Source organism: Hermetia illucens, chromosome 1 (assembly GCF_905115235.1).
Source record: "Hermetia illucens chromosome 1, iHerIll2.2.curated.20191125, whole genome shotgun sequence".
Lineage (NCBI taxonomy): Eukaryota > Metazoa > Arthropoda > Insecta > Diptera > Stratiomyidae > Hermetia > Hermetia illucens.
This window is the reverse complement of record NC_051849.1, coordinates 91,194,817-91,217,896: the sequence shown is the minus strand read 5'-3', so window position 1 is coordinate 91,217,896 and position 23,080 is coordinate 91,194,817. Positions and strand designations below refer to the sequence as shown.

Sequence of the window (23,080 nt, the reverse complement as noted above, 5' to 3'; positions counted from 1 at the left end):
AATTTGGAGGAGGTCGTTGTTAGAGGTCAGAACTCGATTTGAGCTGTAGCGCCATCGATGATTATGTGAGTGAAAGACTGTCTCGTGAGAAAGGGAATAGGAAAATTAATAAACAAAGAACCAGTGTGGACGTCTTATATTCGACGAAGGTGTGAACAGGAACCAATATTTATTAACACGAAAATTGTAGAATAGGTGAACATTGTATACATTAGGATTGAGTCAATTGACTTCCCGGTCAGTTAGTTAACTGACATATCTCCGTGAACCCAATGGTTTTTTCACGTATAAACAGGCACATGTACTTTGTCTGATGTTAGTTTCTCTTAGTGCTATGTGCAAACATTTTTTAATTAGTAATCTATTGAAGGAATACAAAAAAGGAATCTGTGAGAAAAATATATTTATTTTGAAGACACTGCCGCAAACCCTATTGCGAATATCAAGTGGACTTGGAACTTCTTATTTGATGTGTTTGTTTGAACTTTTCTCTTGGAAGGCCTGCATGTATCGTATAGCTGAATACTTGACATACATATGTCATCTTTTGAAAACAACACATTTTACGAAGTTTGGTGATTCATCCGCATCATTGGAGCCAATACAGTAAAGAGCAAGAACTTCGCGTATGCCATGGTTCTAAGTACTCCACTATTTTTTATTATGATCAGTTCCAGTGAACCTGAATCTAGCAATTAACACACTGAGGAAATATCTTTTATTTTCTCCACTCAAGGTGAACAACATGCAAACGCATCATGCATTCAAAATGAATTTCAATTGACTTCATTAGTAAGTGAATAACGAGCCATCCAAGATACCCGCCATAGTATTGTATATGGAGATACTTAAAACGGGAATCCATATGGTATCAGTTTACTACGAAGTTCAGGTGCGCATACTGGAAAACAACCTCACACGCCGGTCAGACGTTAAGTTGTCGCACCGCTTACGTATGCTGGGGAATGGCTGTATAATCGAAAATACCGAACTTTCCGCACAGACTTGGAATCTCGCTGGACAAGTTTGAGGCTTATATCGTAGACAGAATTTCACACGAAATGAAATGTATCACTTTTTGCGGAATCCACTGCTGGAGAGCGTTGGTGATTTTCAAAAAGGGAATCCCGGCAAAGTGGAGAAACCATTGAATGGATTAGTTGCAGATGAAGCTTTCTTGAGATGATATTTAAAGAAAAGTAAACATAAACGCCGATCAGTTGATTGCCAGAAGTGTGTGATATTGTTCATAAGAGGAAGTGTACCTGAATCTAGTATTAACCTATCAGAGTTTCGTTATATTAGAAGTAATTAGTAGTTGTGAGTGATAAGAGTGATTACAGCGATAGCGTGGATACCTATTTTGGATAATATTATAAATAATAACAAAGTTCGAATTTGGTAAGATAACTGTTTGAACTTGTGATTTGTATAATGTATTGTAATTTTAAGACCTATCGACCTAAAAAGAACGAAAAGCAGAAGATCAATATTATTGATTTAATTTCGGAACGAACTTTAAATACTTGTGAGGTAAAAAAATATGGAGATGTTCCTAAGCCTTCATTTATATTTCACCTGCAAAGCCATCTCTTTGAAAATATAATCAACTAGTGAAGCAATATACATAGTCGTATATAGAGCCAAGTAGAAATGTTACTACACTAAGAACATTGCAGGAGTTATGTACCCTTCGGAGTATCAAAGCTGGATAAATGGATTTCAAAAAAGTCGTTAATTTCATCGTTTTGTTAATCTTCACCTACTACAACAATAGAGTAGTTATGATATATAGACAAGTTTAGTATCTTTCATTGTTCGAATATTTAACAGGCATAAATTTGCAGCGAAGTAATGCAATCAAATGACAGCACATATGAACCTATGTAGCTTCAAGAAATTTTTTAGATCTTTCTTGACTTTACCTTCGGTTGCGAGAACTTCCTACTCTTGCAGATTTTTGAAGTCGTGCTCTGTTCTTATTAATATAAAAATTATCAACGACATATGGGTATATATATGTGTACTTCTGAAATAAAGATTTCTAGCATTTATCCCTGAGATCCAATACGAATTGGGCCATATATTTGAACATTCCACGCATACACATTCTACACATATTCTTATTTTCACTCAAATTACATTGGTCTGAAGCAAGTTTTTCAGTGAAAATAAGCGTGCTTATTCCAAAAAGTAACAAAAGGGTGCTTATGTTATAATTGCAAGTCGATGCAGGAATGCGTTAAATTTTAATTTTGTAAATTTTTTGTGACAACGCATTAATTTCTTTGCCGCCTCGGTGTTTTTCTCGCATTCACGAATAGCAGATGGATAAGAAATTTAATACTAATAGCATCCATTGACAATATTCCTCCCCTGAGAGCTAGTTCTCCACCCACTTTCCCATTGACAAACTTTCTTTCTAAAGTTCTGAACTCTATTAATTTTTCTCAAAAATGACTACGCCAGTTTATAAAGCAACAAAGTAAAAAGTTCAAGTTCAGAACAGATACCTACATAATATCGCTATTTCAAGCCACCTTACCCATTGAGTGTCTGTATGTTTTAGATATTCCTAGAACTGTGTACCGTCGACTTAAGTCCAAAGGTGATATGTTATGTTGAGTGCTTTTCGCCGTAGCAAAACATCAATACAGTTCAAATAAACTTACACACTCGAACTATGTCGCTCTCCAACCCTTATCGCATATCCAATCTCTTGGGCTAATTATATAACTACTTGCAATTACGGCGATTGATAAATGAAACCATGACTTGCAGTGCATTTTATCATAACTACAGCGCACATTGCATAGCAGTCAGCACAAAGCGCGCGAACAAGAAACAATTATCTTTTTCTAGTTTGAGAACATAACATTAAAGATAATTTGTTTAGATGCTTTCCCTTAAAATAAGTCTCTGTTACTAAAATCGATGAATTCCTTTTTTGGCGGAGTTACTTATTGTTCTGTGCAGTTGTCCTCCAAGAAAGAAAAACTCACCCGTGGAGGCTAGATTATGCAGATATTAAAAATAATTATAATATTTAGTTCCAATCTATATTAAAAAAGTAGATTCCATAGAATTCGACGCCACCATCGCTGTTTAATTTATTACAGATGTTTCGACTAAAAATATGAGGGAAGCATAGGTTGTTTTTTTAATGCTAATCGAGGAGATGCCAGCACTAACTCTCTGCCATTTTTTAAAGAAACGACAAACCTTTGATGATAGTAAATCGAATTGGCTCTAATATATGTATGTCCATACATCTATTATAGTTTGGTCGTATCCCTTTACCATAATCCGAACTGTAGGGGACAAAAGTTATGTACTTTTAACATCCTAACAAGTCTATTTGGAGGGGGTTTCCTGAGTTTTTCTATCTAGAAAAAACTTGCGTGGGTGTCAAGCTTTACCGGCTTGAGCTATTCATCCGATATATCCCGCTCTTCTCTTTATGCTCTTTTCTATCCTTCTCTCTTGTTAACCGGCACTTGAGCGTATATTCCTCCTGGAGCCAACAAACTCAGTATCAAACTTATTCAAATTGGTTCATATCTCATTAAAGAATTCCTTGAAGTAGGCGGTAGTTATCCTATACGCTTTGTTTTTGTTTTTAAGGTTTTGTTTGTAAAACAAAACCTTATTAAAATCGGTTTACCGTCTGTCTGTCTGTCCGTCTGTCTGTCTGTCTGTCTGTCTGTCTGTCTGTCTGTCACACGCATTTTTCTCGGAGATGGTTGTAGCGATTGACACCAAATTTGGTAAAAAGGTGGGAACTGTGAACGCTCACGCATATAGTGAGTTACATCCTCTTACGATGAATTTAAGGGGGGGGTCCCCATACATGCAAAAGGGGGGTGTACATTTTTTTTTCATCAAATATAGTCATGTGGGGTATCAAATTAAAGGTCTCGGTTAGTACTTTTCGAAGCCGGTGTTAGTTTTGACTTTTGCTGAAAAGGTGGGGAGTGCGGGGGGTTGAAAGTGGTCATTTTTTTAGCGAACCCATTCTCAGGAACTACCAAACCGAAAAATCTGGAAAAAAACAGAGGGCTGCCACTATATGCTGCCTAGGCTCCGAAATACCCTCCATATCGATACCTGTTCAAATAAAGTTAATAATAGTATATTACTATAATTTTTAGTAATTGACAGGAAAACCCCCCTTAAGTTCACCCTAGAATCACACAATTTTGCAGCAATGTAGGCACCAGTATAAATCATGATCCTGCCAAATTTGGTGAAAATCGCACTGTTACTAACAAAGTTATACTAGGTCAAATCTGCGCTTCTCTGCAAATTCAAGACTATGAATGTCAATATCACTTGAAAGTGGCTATTTTCACATAATATATGCATATTTTACGTGATACATGCTAATGGGACAAATGCACACCCAAATCTCTTTATAAAAGAAATACACAAAACCTTTCATACCTGAAGCGTCTAACTTCCGGTTTCCCGACTTGTTTTTTCTTGTTCATAAGGGGTTGTGTATTTATTTCTTGATCAACTTTGCTTTTTCTTTATAATTTAATCGATCATCTGGGGTGGTAGTTTTTTGTTGCGATATTAGGGATGACCGTTCGTTCTTTCTTTAATCTTTCATCGGTTAGGAATACTGTTAGTCAATGGCCTTCTTGTGTTAGTATGTGTGGTTCGATGTAATCATGATAGTTCTCAGTGGCTAGAGGACTAGGTTATCATGCGGAAGGTCACGGTTCGAATCTCACTAATGTCACCGGGATTTGTATCGTGACTTGACGTTGGATACCAGTCGACTCAGCTGAATCCTGAGTGAAATCATTATAGTAATCACGGGCGAGCGCAATGCTGAACTTCCTAAAAATGTCAAATTCTATTGTATTTTTATATATTAGAAATTACCTTGAGGTCGAAAAAGAGGTTTCTCCTCCTTCTTCCACTGTCAAGATAAATTTGATGTTGGGGTGTAGTTGGTTTATGTTCAGCAGAACTATCCCCAGAGAGAGTAATAATCACATTAAACATCCATTAAGCCATGACACAGTTTATAAAAGCCACATATGTATATCAGTCAGTGATCTGCCCGGTGAACAAACAGTCTATAAGCTCGACTCGGCTGCTGTCGAATGTTGCGCCAAGATCCTTATAAGAAGAAATAGCTGAAAGAGACAGACCATCTAAATAATAACCAGGTGTTAGGGAAGGAGATTGTAGGAAAAAACTATCATGAAACATTTGCTAAGTTGTTCACACCAATGAAACAGAGTGTCGAAGTTTGAGTGTAGGTGATGAAAGTTCTATAGGCGAGTCAACTATAGCAAATGGTTTTCAATGATCTGCATACAACAAATAAGGACAAGTAAACAAGGAAGGATAATGATCTTCCTAAAGAAGAAGGAGCCTCCAGATGGGAGGAAAAAACGCAACTGTTGAAGGGGACCCTACTCACTTTACCCAATAAGTACGAGCTCAACCAACAAATGACGGAAAGACATACGAGCCAAGATTGTTGGGCAGCAAGATATGGTGAATGGAGTGTCAGAGTAAATTGTGTGCACGTCTTCCTTTCATTGAGCGATTTAGTAAGAAAGTTGATAAACTATAATAAGTTAGTTACGGTGAAGCACCGCCTTTGAAAACCATGCTACTTCTGCGCAGTGAGGTGTCCGAAGCAAGACGAAAGGCAACCTTTAACATATCTCTCCAGAATTTCATACGTAGAACAAAGGATTGAGGTGTACTGGTAGTTTTCAACCAATGAAGCGTCACCTTTCTATGTAAGGAGATGATTCATGCCTTATTCCAAGATATCTACAGATGAACAGAAAATTAACGAAAAGACGGGGATAAAAATGCTGTTCATATTTAAAAGAAAATTAGCAGAACTACCGCCACAACCGCCCATAATACTAAGACTGTCGTTGGCAAGGGTCGGAAAAGAAATGGAGAGACATAGGGTGATAGTATATTGAATTGATCGGAAGAAGTACAGAAAAAGGGGGTAGATATAAAGACTAATGAAAAGTAATTTCGGTGAAACTCACCTGCAGAATTGGGGGAGAATGAAATACAATCGTCGAATTTTATGTTGTTAATGGGATTCGAAAAACGAGAAGTTCGAACATGAACAGATCGCTCGGAATAAGTGTTCCGCATTTAGATTTTTGTCGACGAATATGGGACTTTAAAGTTGGCAACATCGACTGCACATCAACCGGAAGCTTATAATACAAGGTGGAAACAAAGAATGGAAGCAATTTCTCGAGGAAGTAATAAAACGCTACGGCAGCCTAGTTACAAAATAATCAGGAAGACATGAACGTCGTACGAGCTAGAAACGCGCGAGTGATGTGTTTTCAAATGACGGGTAGACCGACTGAGGTCGGCCATTGAATTGTGGGATATACAGATGATGAATCGTTGGGCCGAATATTTAGTTAACAGAATATCCCCCCGCTTATGAAAAAAAAATGTCCACCTACCCGACCGGCAAAAACAATAAACAAGAAATAATAAACGGAACGCAGTTCGAAGATGAAATACGAATAGTGATTGCCTCATATGGACAGGTGCTTAATAGAGTGATAGGGTCAACAGGAATATGTTGCTTGACATCTCCACCTATGAGTTTGTCTGAAATCTGAACATCGCGATCGCGGCAAAAAAATGAATACCCATCGAGAAACTCAGAGTTACTATCAAGACATGTTTCAAAGTGACAGGTGCTATTATGGAATGCGCGGCTGATATCCGCAAATCTGGCTTCTTAGTCCTGAGGCCTCTTTCATCTTGGCAGTATAATCTGATCACTTTGGAAATTTTCGAGCCAGTTTGACGGCTATAATTTTTGATAAAAGCGTATGGCGACCAGAACGGCCATAGATTCAATCCATCAGGGTCTTGTGGGTATTTTACTTTACATGGCGCTATAGCTCGACCCGGATTGTTGTTTTTAATCAATTTGGGACAAGCAAATAGAGACGGTAAGTACCGCAACCCATGCTCCACATACCTCCAAACGCCCTGAGTCGTGAATAGGGAAAGTTATTTGAGGGGCATGACAACACATAAAGTTGGGGCAATCACCTCCTGCGCTGATATGATAGCAAAGACAGAGGAAGGCAAAGTGTGCTGTCAGTTCAACTTCCAATCAAGCCTTGGTTAGGCCGTTATATGTATTATAAATAGCACTACTTATTACTCTCAAACAAATTTAATTACATACTCGTATATGCCAATCCGCCTTCAGAGTTTTGAAAAGCAAAAAAAAACTTCGCCTTTCTTTGTTTGTACTCATTTATCAAACTGACTAACAAAATCTACTACTACTAAAGCGTTAAGGGCCTACAGTGCTAACAAATCGGTTACGGTTTCCCGACTGGACGCTTCAAGCATGAAAAGTTTTGTGTGTTATATAAACATATTTGAGTGGACATTTGTTCGATTTGAATGCACCTAGCACATATTGTATTATGTAAGAATACTTACTTTAGCGTGATACTGACATTCATTCAAATTTTAGAATTTACACATAACGACAACTTTGTTCTACTATAACTTCGTTAATAATAGTGCGATTAACACCAAACTTAGTAGGATCATGCTTTATATTATATTAAAGCCTTTCGAAGTCTTTGATGATTTCCTGTGTTCTAGGATGAACTTAGATCAATCAATTACTAAAAATTAACTTTATTTGAACAGATATCGGTATGGAGAGTATTGTGGAACCCAGGTGCCGTATTGTAGCAGCTTCGTGATGTTACAGATTTTTCGGTTAGGTAGATCGTGAGAATCTTAAATTCCACATCGAGCGATGTAGCTCATTGTGTGCGTGCGCATTCACAGTTACCACCTTTCCACCAAGTTTCGTGTCAATCGGTATAACTGTTCCTAAGAAAAGTGGTTTGGTTTTACACAACGAACCACAAACCTTAATTAAAACGATATGCACCCATATACAGCCTAGTGGTTTTTTAAACATCCTCACATTACATGCATATACCATCCAGGAATGTGTAATATTGAGTATGTCACGCTTTGAAACTTTCATAATAATATAATTATAACTAAAGTTCATTATCAATGTGTGTTAGCGAAACGATTTAAGGAATTAAAACCGTCTCTCTCGTCTCGTCTCTCCGTTGCTAGTATTAATTTTCTTCAGTACCGGCACTGAAGAAGGGATCAAGTTTTCCCGAAATATCTTGTAAGTCGAATAAAAAATCACTACTAGCAAGGGAGACGGTGTTTCGCTTAATTCCTTAAAGTTTATTACCAGAAGGAACGCCCATTGAAGGAAAACTATCTTCGTAAGCCAACCTTTGGAATAAATTGCAATCATGGATTCGCAATATGCCATTTCTGGTGAAATAAGCATAACGTTCAATAGGTACATATCATTGCATTTCCGTCCTGCTCCAAGCGTTAGGTTTTCATTTCCGGAACGACAATGATAGTTCCTGGGGTTAACATCATTTATTCCACGAATGAATGCATAACTTATCTGTTGTTTTAAACATTTGTATGTTTATGTAGATAAGGCTTCCACTGCGGTCAAGTTCGGCGTTAGTGATTGCTATTTCCAAGCTATATACAAGCAACTAAAAAAGCAGAAGCAGATTAGTATGTACTCGATGATCAGCAAATAAATAGAAGAGTTTGCTTGCGATTACTTTCTGATTAATTCATTATATGATATGTTGTTTTTTATTTTCCGACACTAGTAAACTGTCAGCGTTAAATTTAAGGACCTTTCATTTGAATTAAAAAATGTGATGATTGCTATTCTAGCAAGCTCAAAAGGGTCGCACCCAGTTTACAATTTATTCGAAGTAGCATGCAATAGCTGAGAATGTTAAGGTGGCTGCTTACTTGCGATTTCTCCAGCTGCCCATAAACATGGAACTAATCGACTATTCAATGCAAATTCCGAGAAAACTTCACACGTTTATGGCGCTGTGTGTTATTTTAATATTTTAACGTATTCATCTTTGACGCTTAAATATTTCGGTTTATTTCATTGCTTCCATAAACGTCCAGTACCGACATCTTACCAAATAATTCGATCAAAATTAAAATTCTACAGCTTTATATTCGTACGCTAATTAGCATTATATATACGAGTACATTCCTGTTAAGGAAGCAATCATCCATGAATGAAAAAGATTCATTTTTTCCGCTTTATTAAAATCGTAGTTGATAAGAGAAGTTTGCGAGTCGTAGTGTTAGCAATGGAGCTGTTCCCATCAGTTGTCTACTGAATTTTACCCGGGATACGTCTAAAGAGCTTGGGCTCTGTGCAACGCAATCATCAAAATTGCAGGGAGCCTCATTAAGCTCCTGTTATTCGTAACGAACGCAGGATATCTGTACAAATTCATTATGCAACAGGAAACCGTCTGAGAATGTGTTTAATTCTAGAGCATGTTGCATAAACAGCGCGCAAAAACCAAATGAACAAATCCAAACAAAGTGTCGACTACCGTTTCGAGCGCATCCTGCTATTAAATATTCTGTGCAGGCAGCCACTGCAGTGCCAGGACTCACGCTATACTGCTTTATACTTCCCTGGGATAGCAGGGTCGGAATCGGGTCGGGGGATGAGTGAGTGATTCATTCAGTTGCTGGATAGATGTTGCCGCATTCAGTAACAAACCAAAGTCAAGGATACAAGTGTGATAAGTGAGAAAGTGTTTGCTTTTGTGTAACAGGAAATCTAGTGATTTTGAAAAGAAGAGTTACATTCTTTTTCATCTCTTTTGTAAGTGCATGTATGCTTTGTCTAATAATGTCTTAATTTATAGAATTATATCATTCTTAAATTGGAACACACATACATATGTACACCAAGTGAAAAAGTTTGTTTGTAGTGCCGGAAATCATTTGCACGAATCCATAATTCTTGTGTTCTTTGACCGTGAATGCTTTCATATAGGCTCGCTGCTTTGGAGTTCTAGTTCAATGTCGGTCGGCCTTGAAATCCTTGCGGCTTTTTACTGTGTGAATTGGAAGCCTTTGATGTGGTATACAAACATATACAAAACACTAGGAAGCATTTATTTTCTAGTGCTCTGAAAATGGGGCTACTGAATATATAAAAGTAGAGTATACTTCAGAGAGACAATGAAATGACATTGATATTAGTTTGAGTTGTCCATTTACCATAGATTTCTTCCGCTTTTTGAAGGAAGCCTTCTTAACAAACATTTAATTTTATCAAAACCAATCAACTGACTAATTTGATATTCATATTGTGTCGAAATCCCTAACAAATTGCTTGGAATCGCGCGCACTAGTCCATGTCAATTCAATCAGTCGTGCAATTACCAATTAAAACCAGAAATAATCGAACTGTAAACAAAGATAAGGTAATAAAAGTGTTTTGCATCCCTACATAATGCCGACCACCCTGATACACTTACTATATGTAGAAGTCTGTCTAGGATGCAATATCTTTTTCTGTGTTTTAACTTTCTTTCCATAAAGCAATTTAAAATCGACACTATAAAAAGTATGAATGGGAGATATAAATAACTAAATTTACAATTTAAATAGGAATAACGTTATATTTAAAATAGAAGAGTAAGAATTGAGTGTGTGTATTGCTCGTATGTAACGAAATATTTTGAAATTTAATGATATACTCATAATCGATATATTTCCATTTTAGTAAAGGATAAGGATCAGCACCAACTCTAATTCCGCTCGAGTAACTAATTTTTGACAGACTTTTTATTTTTTAATTTTTACACTTTATTTTAAACATCCGTAATTCTGGTCCGAACCACTATTATGTATTTCCATCAATCATTTCTTATTTTCGTTCTGAATTTTCTCCGCCATTTTAATGTAACATTACACTCGTGGTTCCGACAATGGCGACAGGTACGCAGAATAAGAATACGTCTAAAGTTTTGGTTTCAACCGGAACTAAACCGTAATACAAAAGTTTAGCATTTTCCACATAATCGTCCGTTCTGGGAATACATATTTCCTTGCTAGTTACTGAAATAGGTCTGATATTGTCATGGAGCAGAGCGACATTTTTAAGATTTTGTGTAGAACAAAATCTTACTAAAATGACATTTGTTATCAGTCGTTCAGATAATCCATAGGAAACTTGGCTGAACAAAGGAACAATTGCCGTGAACTTTTTGACCGCTCTTTTTCCACTTCGATCACCTAACACCACAGGTTAAAATTGTACTGCTAAAGGGGTTGCTGTCTTGCTTTATTGGATTGAAGAGCTACTCGAAAACTTTCATCGAAGGTTCACTGTCACAAGTTGTAAGGTATTCCCGTAATTCATATTGGGCGACCCAGAGATTTTAGTGCCTAATTTTCCTTTATTAAATTTCTGAACCTCTGGATATTGACAACGCTCATCCTTGGACAGCGATCATAGCTCAGTTTTCGACATTTCGATTAATTCAAAATTCTTTGTGCCGTGTTAAAACACAGATCCTTCGAAGTGACCGAACAATTTTTGCCGTGGAAAAAATAATAAAAAAAATCAAAACACCACACCATAACTTTTTATGTTATGTCATTGAGTCCGTCAAATATACTAAATTGAATATTTAAATATTTTCAATAAAACGAGGCATTAAATTCATTCTGCCACTTAATTAATATTTCTGCGAAATACGGATTATCCGGAGTTTAGAAAATCTTAATTCGAACCATTTTTCAATTCCCTGACTAATATTTTTTGGACGTCCGAAATCCAAAAGCACTAACTACTATAGTAACTAATTTTCTACTAATTAAAGAGAATAAAGCCTTAATATATAAAAAGCATTATTTCTCCAAATACAAATTCTGGCAGGCTTCATGTAACCCAAAAGTATATAAAGACAATATCTATGTTCGAAATAAAAGACCTAGTAAATCCTGCCTCAGATAGAGTAGTTAGGCTGGCAATGTCTAGACCGGATACCGGTTTCTGTGCTGTTGATGCTAATGATGATGATAATTTAATGCAACAATCGTTATCTTCGACCACGTGCTGTATGATGTCGAACTAAATATTATGAAAGAGATTGGGAAAAAGTTAAAAAAACAATTCTGGATGTTTTATTCTTGACTTTTTCCATTTTTCCATTTTTTGGATTAACCTTAATAAACATTCTTTCAATCCTGATAAACTATTGTACACCCTGTTTACTATTTTATTTCAATCTAGTTGGCAGACCACCCTACTTAACTTTATAACTTTAGCTTTATAGTCATAATAACAAGTTATGAATATAGACAACATACAGGTCAGATTAATATTAATTAGATGTTTGAACCTATAATTGCAAGATTTATGTACATGATAGTCAGATCTGTGTCAGAGTCTGCTGAATGCTGTGCTACTAATGAATTTAATTTGATTTCATTAAAAAAAAATAAGAATAATTGTGAATATTTTTTAAATAATTCGGTCGTTTATCTATATTTGTCTTTAATCAATTAGGACTATGAAACATTTTTTTTTTCATAATTCAAACATGCCTTAATCTCAGTCTGAGGGCGATTCTCGGCAATATTTTTCAAAAAGAAACATAGCCAATTGGTTAAGAAATTAGGCCAGCTCTGAGCAGCCCTTCAAAATTAGGTTATCAGAAGATGAAAGACTATACAACATTTTTTATGAAAGATCCGTCCGATTTGCTTCAATTTTAATTTGCAGATTTTAATTGAATTTATTTTAGTTTTCGATGAAAGGGGCTCGATAATAACTTACTTTATTGGGAATGCATAATGACACAGTTTGCCAGTTTGCTCAGAAAGTTCGCTGCGCGGATGAAATCGCAGTATACGCTTCGGCCAGTCTATGGTGCTTCAGCCCGATGTCAGCCCTTGATTTCTCGAAGTCTTCGTCTCTATTCTTTCGGTCTAGCGACGGCGTCTACAAATTCGAATGCCGAGCAGCCTGTAACTAGCGTTCTCCACTGAGTCCTCCAGTCTATTTCGAAATTTCACTGATAGTCGTTTTCTTTCCACCTTTCCACCTTCCATTCCATTCCATTTCTTCTTTCTGCAGATTTTGTTAGCAATCCGTCTTATTTCTACGTATATGCCTCCTTTGGGACTTGTGGGTCGTTCCTAATATTGTTCGGCATAATATCGAGGTTCGTATTCGATGCGATTGCGTCCTTTAGTGGACTCCACCTCCCATCAATACTAACAGCGTCCTAGTGTCGTTTCAGCGTCTTCAGGATTTGTTCTTCAACCGCTCGGACTTATTTTGATGTCATTACTTTATTCTGCAACTTTTCAATATCAAACCTGATAACTGAGGTAACCTGCTACTGCCAATATTTGCTATCCGCCTTCGATATCTTGCTTTGAGGTGATAATGGTCGCTGTCGCAAGTTACCTCCAGATATGAGCGTACATCGAGGATGCTATATGCAGCTCATTTCTGATGTATGATATTTTTATGGACCTTGCGATGAGGGAAACGAGCAGATGATATTGACATATTTCTTCATATTTCTGCTGTAGGGAAATTATATGAGTTTGCTTTTTGAGGGATTGTGGTCCCCGGTTCCACGGTGGACCAGTTTGTTTCGGATCTTTGCGTTGAAGTCACCGAGTGCTATTTTCCCCACTATAGATTTCGGTTTTACTGAGCCATCTCTGCCTTCCGTTAGAACATACATACCCTATATGTTAATAAACCTAACGTTTTCACTCGTCGCCCACCAATCCCTTGATTGGTTGGAAGTCTGGTTTGTGCCGGCTAAATTTTTTTGGACGACAAAAGTCATGCCGCATCTTCGCGTTTCAAACTTTTTCCCACATTTGATAAATTCTCACGTATTCCTCAAAAAATTGGGTTCTTAGCGAGCAAAATTTCTAGCTTGCAACCACTTTTAAGAGGAGAATCCATCGAAGAGCTTTTTACCCCTATTCTATGAATGACATCGCTACTGTTTGGTTGTGGATGAAATCATGCTAAATTGGCTGCATTGGGTGCGCCATCTAATTCGAATAAGTAAATACGATTCAACCCAGAAAGCTTATAGGACCAAAATCTATGGTAAAAAAGAGGAAGTGTAGATTCGGCCGCGTGTTGGGTGACGGCATATGTCAGAATAGCAGGCAGGTGCTAGCTGGAGGCTTGGCATGTTTGGTGTAATGAAAATGAGCATGTGAGTAATGCGAGTTTCAGCTTCTTCCAAATCTACAGTACAGTACAGTCAAAACATTGAAGTGCCTGCAGCTTTTTAGTAGAAAATGTTACACAAGGGCACAGTTTCCATCACAGTGGTACATTCTAAGTAGGTGTTGTAGCCCAGACGCAATTTCAAAGGGAGGCTGTCGCTAATGATCCCTCATATTCCTTATAATCAAGATTCCTATGTGAGCACTAACGAGATTTTTCAATATCATCGAATATGATCGGAGATCTGAACCACAGGAGATATACAATACTCGAAAAATAAATGCTCCCAAGTTACTTAGAGATGGTGAATATTTATTTTTATCTATATGTTTTCCGGCAGCCACCTGCTGCCTTCTTCAGCGGAATGAACAAGGATATTCTCTTAACTTTAAAATCCACAAAGAAGCGAAGAAATGAGGTAAATAATAGTAGATACGAAAATTATGCGAGTCAGGGGTGAAAATTATCAGACAGGGGAAGTATACAATGCACGGAACAGTACCATAGAGGGAGCCAGAGAAGGAGAAGATAGGTTTGGTGGGGCGTGAGGCAATTAGGACTTCGTTCCTTGCTTCTTAAACATTCTTGTGAAATAAGCGGAAAGTGAAGCCTGCAAATTGTTGCGCTTGTATGATTTAATGAACACACTTTTCACCCTAAAAGAAAAATTGACGATTAAGTCATATTGATAAGTTACTCTGAACGAAGCAATCACACGGTCGGGGTTACTGTCTTTTGTAACTTGGACTCAACAGAGTTTTGGAAGTGACCCAACTTTGCTCATGATGTGAGCTTCAAGAGAAAAAGCTGTTCCGTGAAGTACCTCGGTTGAGTACCACGACGGGAAGGATAAAAAATTAAGTAAGAAAAATTAAAGGGAATTCGGAAATGTTTAATATGAAAGTATTTTCCGCAATGACCATCGCAATGTAAAAATTTCGACCGTTATAATTCAGGCTCCTTACAGATGCACATAAAATATCATATACTGTGGAGCGGATTACTACTTGCTACCTGCCGAAGAATTCTTCGGGTGATATGCTTCAGTATTATATTGAAGAGACTGAGTGCGAGACCGTCTTCTTTCTTTCATCCCTAGTTTGCCCTGAAGCTCTTTGTCGAATCTCTTTGGATCTAGAACCATTTGTCCCAATTTCATTGAAATTTTAAGGCTGGGCATTATTTTATACAAAATTTATTTTATATGATCTATACTGTCGTAGCTTCCTTAAAATCCACAAAGGCCTGGTGCACATCGATGCTGAATTCCAGTATTTCTTAAGCACATGTTTCACTCAGAACAGTTGATCACTTGTGGGCCGCTTAGTTTTGAGGCCACTTTAATATTCACCAATGATCGTTTCCGAAAACTGCTTTGATCTTCTTCCAATGATTATAATTTGCCTATGAAATTGTCAGAAAGGAGTTTATGGTAATGCTTTTGCGTCAGTCCATATCATAGCGATCAATTTGTTTCGAAGAGCTGCCAAGGATGCTAGGTCCACCGTTTTCACTTATCCTTACGTTACTAATTAACAATTAATATCTAATTTCATCGTGTTTTCTTTCATTTCAGATAATTAAGTGCTGCGCTGAGATTCTATGCTAGAAAAAGTCTATTCTTAATGTGCATTTTTTACTATTTTATTAAAAATGACTAAGAAAGCCTTCAACATTGCTCAAAGTACCATTTTAAAACATGTGACGAATCGTGGTAGTTGGGATCCACCACAATTAAATGCAGACGAGAAACAAACCAAAGCAAGTGGCCTAACCCCGTAAGTAAATGTGCAACTGCGTAGTTGTGTACTAAATTTATTCATACACTCATCAATTCGAGGTCATGATTTGTAACAGATGCCTAGACTTGAGGATTCCAAGTAATTTATTAAGCTTATAAAGTATAGATATATGTAGCCAACCAATTATTGTAATGTGAACTATGAGTACCTGCAGAAATTCCTCGTAAGCGATTCTGAGATCATATCAGGTTGAAGAAATGAGACAATCAATTTCCATTAACATTCATAAAATTGCAAGAAATAAGATTTTACTTTCCGCAAGAATAAACGAGTAATTATTAATTAAAGACAAAATCGATATATAAGCTCCAAAGCTATTACAATGCAGCTACACCCCATCTGCTACAATTTAATTTACTAAAACAAATACCATATTTCGGGGATCAGTTACTCCTCCTACGGTGTTTATTTCCTATTTATAAACTCTGAAAGACGGAAAACTAATCCCCGAAATAGCAAATACTCTATTTTAATAAATTAATTTATATTCAAGAAAGGAAGAAATGTTGGCTACCAGATTACTCCAAAAATGACAAACTAGTTAATTTAATGACGTTTCACATATTGTGCGGTATTTTCTTGATTACAAACTAAATTTGAGTATTAATTCGAACGATGAACTTCAAAGATGTTTATGCCATTTTGGGATATGAGAGAAAAAATAATTCTCATAGTGCTGAGTATGGCAGGTTATGAAATGTATAACATTTCTTAGCAAAAGATCCCGACGGCAAAAGTAAATTTATGTTTTTTTATTTAATGGTTTTTACCTTGTTTCCATAAGGATATTTGTATGTAAACTGCGGAGAAAATAGATAGTTTTCAATAAACATTTCATTACAGGACATACATCCATTCGAACGCAGATCTAGATGAGACTTCAATCTCTTATTTCGACTTGGTGAGTTAACAACAAGATGCTCTAATATGAAACACCAAATGCTAACTTTTGTCCCTTACAGTTCAAATTTTCAACAATATGGGAGCGGATTTTGACTATGGTGGCCATTGTGTTTGCGGCCATTGGAGCAGTGGGCCTTCCTTTCGCAATAATCGCGTATGGTGAATTTACAACGCTGTTAGTTGATAGAACATCTTATAATAGGACGTCGACTAAAACTATACTATTATCCCTGTTTGGCGGCGGCAAAGTCCTGTAAGTAGCACTCATATCCAAAAATTTGAAACTCCCCTTTTACCAATCCTTACCATATTATAGAACCAACCCGACACCAGAAGAAAACAAAGAGGCTATATTGCAGGATTCAAATGCCTTTGGATTTGCAAGCCTTGCAATTGCTGGAGTTCAGCTAGTTAGCTTAGCTATAGCAGCTGATTTAGTCAATTATGCAGCTTTAAGACAGGTGAGAAAAACTTTTAATCCAAAGGCTAAGAACCCAAGGAAACTAAATAGCGATTCCTTCTTACCCTTACAGATAGAGACAATTCGAAAACTTTTTTTCCGCTCAGCAATTAGACAAGACATAACTTGGTATGATACTTCTACAAACAATAACTTCGCTGCAAAGTTAGCTGAGTAAGTAACCTTTCCTGCAATTATCAATAAAGTACTAACAATGTCCTGTTTATATTTTCCAGTAACTTGGATAAAATGAAAGACGGAATAGGAGAAAAACTGGTATTTTTCACTTTTCTCGTCGCATCATTCATTATGAGTATTATCTTCTCATTTTTCTACGGATGGAAGTTAACGTTAGTAGTGCTTAGTTGTGCTCCTCTTATCATTTTCTCGACCGCCTTCGTAGCCAAGATACAAAGCTCACTCTCTGAAAAGGAGTTAAAGGCATATTCTTCGGCAGGATCGGTTGCGGAAGAAGTCTTGAATGGAATTCGCACTGTAGTTGCTTTCGGTGGAGAAGAAAAAGAGTTGCAACGATACCAAGTGAAGCTTGGTCCTGCTGAAAAGAGTGGAGTAAGAAAAGGACTCATCTCCGGGATTGGAGGAGGAACCATGTGGTTTCTTATATATTGTTGTTATGCCTTAGCGTTTTGGTATGGAGTTTCCTTGATTCTTGATGACCGCGACAAAGAAGATAAACTCTACACCCCGGCTGTGCTAATTATAGTTTTATTTGGTGTCCTAGTTGGGGCACAAAATTTGGGCTTTGCATCACCTCATATTGAGGCATTCTCATCAGCCAGAGGAGCGGCTAAAACAATATATTCAATAATAAATAGGCAACCTCTAATTGATCCACTTAGTAAAGATGGCTTGAAGCCTATGGATATCAAAGGCGATATTAATTTCGAGAATGTATACTTCAACTATCCTGCCCGTAATGATGTCAAAGTGCTCCAAGGACTATCTTTGACCGTGAAAGCAGGTCAATCTGTCGCATTAGTTGGACCATCAGGCTGCGGAAAATCAACTTGCCTACAGCTTTTGCAGAGGCTTTATGATCCGAAAAGTGGAATAATTCGCTTGGACGGAAATAAGATAACTGAACTTAATACAAATTGGTTGCGCTCTAATATTGGTGTAGTTGGACAGGAGCCCGTCCTTTTCGCTACAACTATCGGTGATAACATTCGCTATGGAAAACCAGATTGCACCCAAGAAGAAATTATCGCAGCTGCTAAAATTGCGAACTGCCACGACTTTATAATGAAACTTCCCCAACAGTACGAATCAATGGTAGGAGAACGTGGGGCACAACTTTCGGGGGGCCAGAAGCAACGTATTGCAATCGCTAGAGCTATAATTCGGGATCCAAAAATTCTGCTTCTGGATGAAGCGACATCTGCCTTAGATCCGACTTCTGAAAAAAGAGTGCAAAAAGCTTTAGAGAAAGCTAGTGAGGGGCGAACTACTTTAGTTGTATCGCATCGATTGTCAACTATCACCAACTCCGACAAAATTGTATTTATTCAAAACGGTGTCGTCCAAGAAGAAGGCACCCACCGCGAATTAATGGAACGAAAGGGTCTCTATTATGACTTGGTAAATGTCTCAAAATCTGAGGAACCTGAATCTGAGGAAGAGAAGCCAAGAAGAAGGAAACAATCTCGCACTTTTTCCAGTTCCTCGGAGGATGACGATCTAGAAAAGGACTCATCATCTCAAGCTTCAGGAACAGAAGATGCAGGTAGATTCCTGGAAAAAATTACTCCCCCTTTATTCTTAACGATATATTTTATTTATATCCTAGATGTTGCAAATGGCAAAAAATATAAAGTATCTCTGACGCGACTGTTCAAATTGAATGCTCCAGAATGGAAATTTATAGTAATTGGATGCTTGGCTGCAATTATGCATGGATCTACTCATCCTGCTTTCGCCGTAATTTTCGGAGAATTCTACGGAGTAAGAGTTTTAATAACTTCCAAATATCAACCCTCGCTAAATTTTTATCGTTTCAAAACAGATTCTCTCTATCGACGATCCTGGAATGGTCTCGTCAGAATCTGTTCTATTCTCAATCTACTTCCTGATTTTGGGATTTTTCGCTGGACTTGGAAATTTGCTACAAACTTTCATGTTAAACATTGCTGGATCTCGATTAACTACAAGATTGCGGAAAATGACTTTTAAAGCGATCTTGTCACAGGAAATGGGTTATTTTGATGATCAAGATAACTCTGTTGGCGCACTGAGTGCTAGATTGTCAGGAGATTGCGCTGGCGTACAAGGGGTCAGTTGTTTATACAATTTTCTAATTGCTTGCAAAATACATACATTTGAGATTGGTTATCACTGATCATCACTTCCTATTTTCAGGCTACTGGCTCACGAATCGGAGCGATACTTCAGTCTATTTCCACAATGGTGATCGGAGTATTGTTGGCTTTCGTATTTTCATGGAAGTTAACTTTAGTTGGACTTACGACAATACCTCTAGTGCTCGGATCTATAGTTTTCGAGGCTCGTTATATGGAAGCTGGTGACGCCGAAGAAAAGAAGGCACTAGAGAAAGCGTCACAAATAGCCGTTGAGGCTATTTCGAATATTCGTACGATTGCTTCTCTTAATCAAGAGGAACCAGTTATCGAACGATACAGCAAGCAAACTGAAGCATCCCTGGCTGCGTGTCGGAAGAAAAATCGATTCCGCGGTGCAGTGTTTGCATTGGGACAAACTGCCCCCACTATGGCCTACGGTTTAGCATTGTGGTATGGTGGGGTGCTAGTAGCTCATGGGGAATTACATTACAAGGATGTAATCAAGTGAGTTTGTTTATTTCTGCAAGTTGTTGGATTTATCTGATAAATTGTCTTTCTAGAGTATCAGAAGCTTTGGTTTTTGGCGCATGGATGTTGGGTCAAGCCCTTTCATACGCACCAAATGTGAATGCGGCTATGAATTCGGCTGCTCGCATTCTCAAATTGCTCGACAGAGTTCCAAAATTCCATAACCCTCCATCACTGCCGTTTAACGACGAATCGGTAAGTACCTTCCATTAATGACTTCATTATTTTTGCAAAGTACATCCACATGTTTGTTAACTGCAATAACCTGCCATTATTATCCTGCTTAACAACGAACTATGATTTAATTAGCTTTCCTCTTTAATTTCAGAAAATTCAAGGCAACATTGATTACAGTGATATCTACTTCCGATATCCAACTCGACCTAATATCCCAGTCCTTCAAGGTCTAAAACTGAAAATTCCGAAAGGTAGCACAGTAGCGCTGGTAGGCCCTTCAGGTTGTGGAAAATCAACCTGCATACAACTGCTGCTACGTTATTATGATCCGGACGAAGGAGAAATAAATCTTGATGGAGTTCCAACAACAGATTTTCCGGTGGAAAAACTCCGATCACATTTAGGATTAGTTTCGCAAGAGCCTGTGTTATTCGACAAAACAATTGCTGAAAATATCGCTTATGGGGATAATTCCCGAGAAGTGGCTATGGCAGAAATTATTGAAGCTGCGAAAAATGCCAATATACATGACTTTGTAACGAATCTTCCACTGGTAAGTAAGACTACGTTGATATTAATTGAAAGTCTTCTTTATTTTTCTGTATGTTTCTTCATTGAGAAAATGAGAGTGTTGAACTTCAAACAAACAGTGTAATAGAAAATTCAAACGGAGATATAAACGCCATATGTCCCATTGGATATTGAACCTAGAGCACGTTAAATGTCTTAGAGTTAGAAAATACATAATATGATTTTGAACATGCTATTTTACCGTTGATTATTTTTTGATATATTTGATTTTACACCTTCTTAGGGCTACGAAACCTCCCTAGGAGCTAAAGGCACTCAACTTTCGGGAGGACAAAAGCAGCGAATAGCAATTGCTCGAGCACTTGTTCGAAATCCACGGATAATGCTTTTAGACGAGGCCACATCAGCTTTAGACACTCACAGTGAAAAAGTAGTTCAACGCGCCTTAGACGCTGCTCGCGAAGGACGAACTTGTATTACAATCGCTCATCGCTTAACAACAATCCAAAATGCAGATGTAATTTGCGTCATCAAGGCAGGCGAAGTCGTAGAAATGGGAACTCATCGCGAACTCATGGATTTAGGAAAGGAGTATGCAAAATTGCACGCAATGCAACAAATAGATTAGTCAATTTTATTTAAGCTTCAAAACGAATCATTGTGATATTAGAACTGAATAAAAACATTCACTTCTGCTTTCTCCTTATCGGCTGATATATTTATATATTATAAATATTATTAGAAACGTTCCGAACAAATGCAGTAGGTGCTATTGAAAGATTTCAAAAGTAAGATAAAAAAAATAAAGTCTTAACATAATGAATACGTTCAATGATTTATTCATAAATTAACAGATTGGACTCCTTCAAAAATAACTAGTTCAATCAGTCTTTAGTTCCTGAACCCTGGTAAGGTGGTCCGAATCTTTCGTCGCTTCGTCCTCTTCTTATATCATTTCAGGTGACTAAAAATTGGTACAACCTGGCAAAAAAACACAAATTTGTAAAAGCTCATCATGCAGATATAAATAGATATAAACCAAACAAAAAATAACAAGTCGGGAAACCGGAAGTTTGACGCTTCAGGTATAAAAGGTTTCCCTATCTAACTCGCTCAGTTCTCGGCAGGTTACTGCCATTACCAGAACTGAGCGATTTAAATATCTCGAGGGGCAGGTTACTGTCATTGACAGAACTCAGTGATTTGAATATCTCGAGTCAATGCTATCAGCCAATGGAGAACTGCGTGATGAAATTGCTCCACGCATTAACGCAACCTGGATGAGGTGGCATTTCACAACTGGTGTTCTTCGTGATCGACGTGTCAGCGCACGTCTCAAATCTAAAATTTACCGCAGTGTCGTCCGTCTGCCGCTCTCTATAGTTCTGAGCGTTGGCCGACTATAAAAGACAATGAACGGCGTTTGGGGTAATGGGGACGAAGATGCTACATTACACTGGCGGCGTGACAGGTTGTGATTACGTCTGAAATGAGAATATGTGCGATCGATATGGGTTTGCACCGATCGTGGAGAAACTGCGAGAGTGGGGTTTTCGATGGTGTGGTCTGAACATCAAAGTTAATGGTATGCAACTAAAAAGCCGGCTTAAACAACGGTGGCTTGATACGCTGGATGGGGATTTAAAGGCCTCGCGATTACAACCTGAACAGGCATTTAATAAAATAAAATGACGAAACCGATCACGACGAGTCGACCCCGCTTGTGAGCGGGAAAAAGGCTGAAAAAAAGAAAAAGATGTGAGGAGCGACGAGTGCACGACAGCTCCGTGTCACATAGCTAAAAATTTCAATGCCCTCTATTTTTTAGAAAGCGATTTAAATAAATCATTTGATGGAAACCCCTGTATTGATCGTCAACCTCATGTACTTCACACTCTGAGTTTAATATTATTAGCAAATGCCAAGAATGTAACCTACCTATTTACCTTTCTTCTTGAACGGAATTTTAATATTTCTCTTGAATGTCAATTATTATCGTTAATTATGACGTCAGCATCTTATTTGTATGGCTTAGGATGCGCACGAAATTGATAAGTTAGAACTGCTATAACTTTGACACTAATAATTGGATGTTCGTGAAACTTGGCATGTGTATGCACGAGGCACACCTAGGAGTTTTTTAGTCAATTTCTAATAGTTGATAATATACTATTAGTAAATTTATTTGAGCAGATACCGGAATGGGAGA

General features: G+C 37.5%; 1 protein-coding gene across 3 annotated transcripts; it reads left to right on the top strand.

The window, feature by feature from the left end:
• Nucleotides 1–894: 894 nt before the first annotated feature.
• LOC119650341 (multidrug resistance protein homolog 49-like) lies at nucleotides 895–21,696 on the top strand. Of its 3 annotated transcripts, XM_038053027.1 has the most exons (13): nucleotides 897–1,401; nucleotides 15,729–15,930; nucleotides 16,798–16,855; nucleotides 16,917–17,110; nucleotides 17,174–17,318; nucleotides 17,391–17,491; nucleotides 17,554–19,061; nucleotides 19,125–19,279; nucleotides 19,341–19,607; nucleotides 19,694–20,139; nucleotides 20,196–20,358; nucleotides 20,492–20,893; nucleotides 21,155–21,696. In XM_038053027.1, the coding sequence occupies exons 2-13, from the start codon at nucleotides 15,806–15,808 to the stop codon at nucleotides 21,497–21,499; spliced, it is 3,909 nt and encodes a 1,302-aa protein (XP_037908955.1). In that variant the 5' UTR covers nucleotides 897–1,401; nucleotides 15,729–15,805; the 3' UTR covers nucleotides 21,500–21,696. The 3 variants fall into 3 exon arrangements, with proteins under 3 accessions (XP_037908940.1, XP_037908955.1, XP_037908948.1); XM_038053012.1 differs by having other exon boundaries at nucleotides 895–1,401; nucleotides 17,554–19,279; XM_038053020.1 differs by lacking the exon at nucleotides 897–1,401 and adding an exon at nucleotides 9,257–9,754 and having other exon boundaries at nucleotides 17,554–19,279.
• The last annotated feature ends 1,384 nt before the right edge of the window (nucleotides 21,697–23,080 follow it).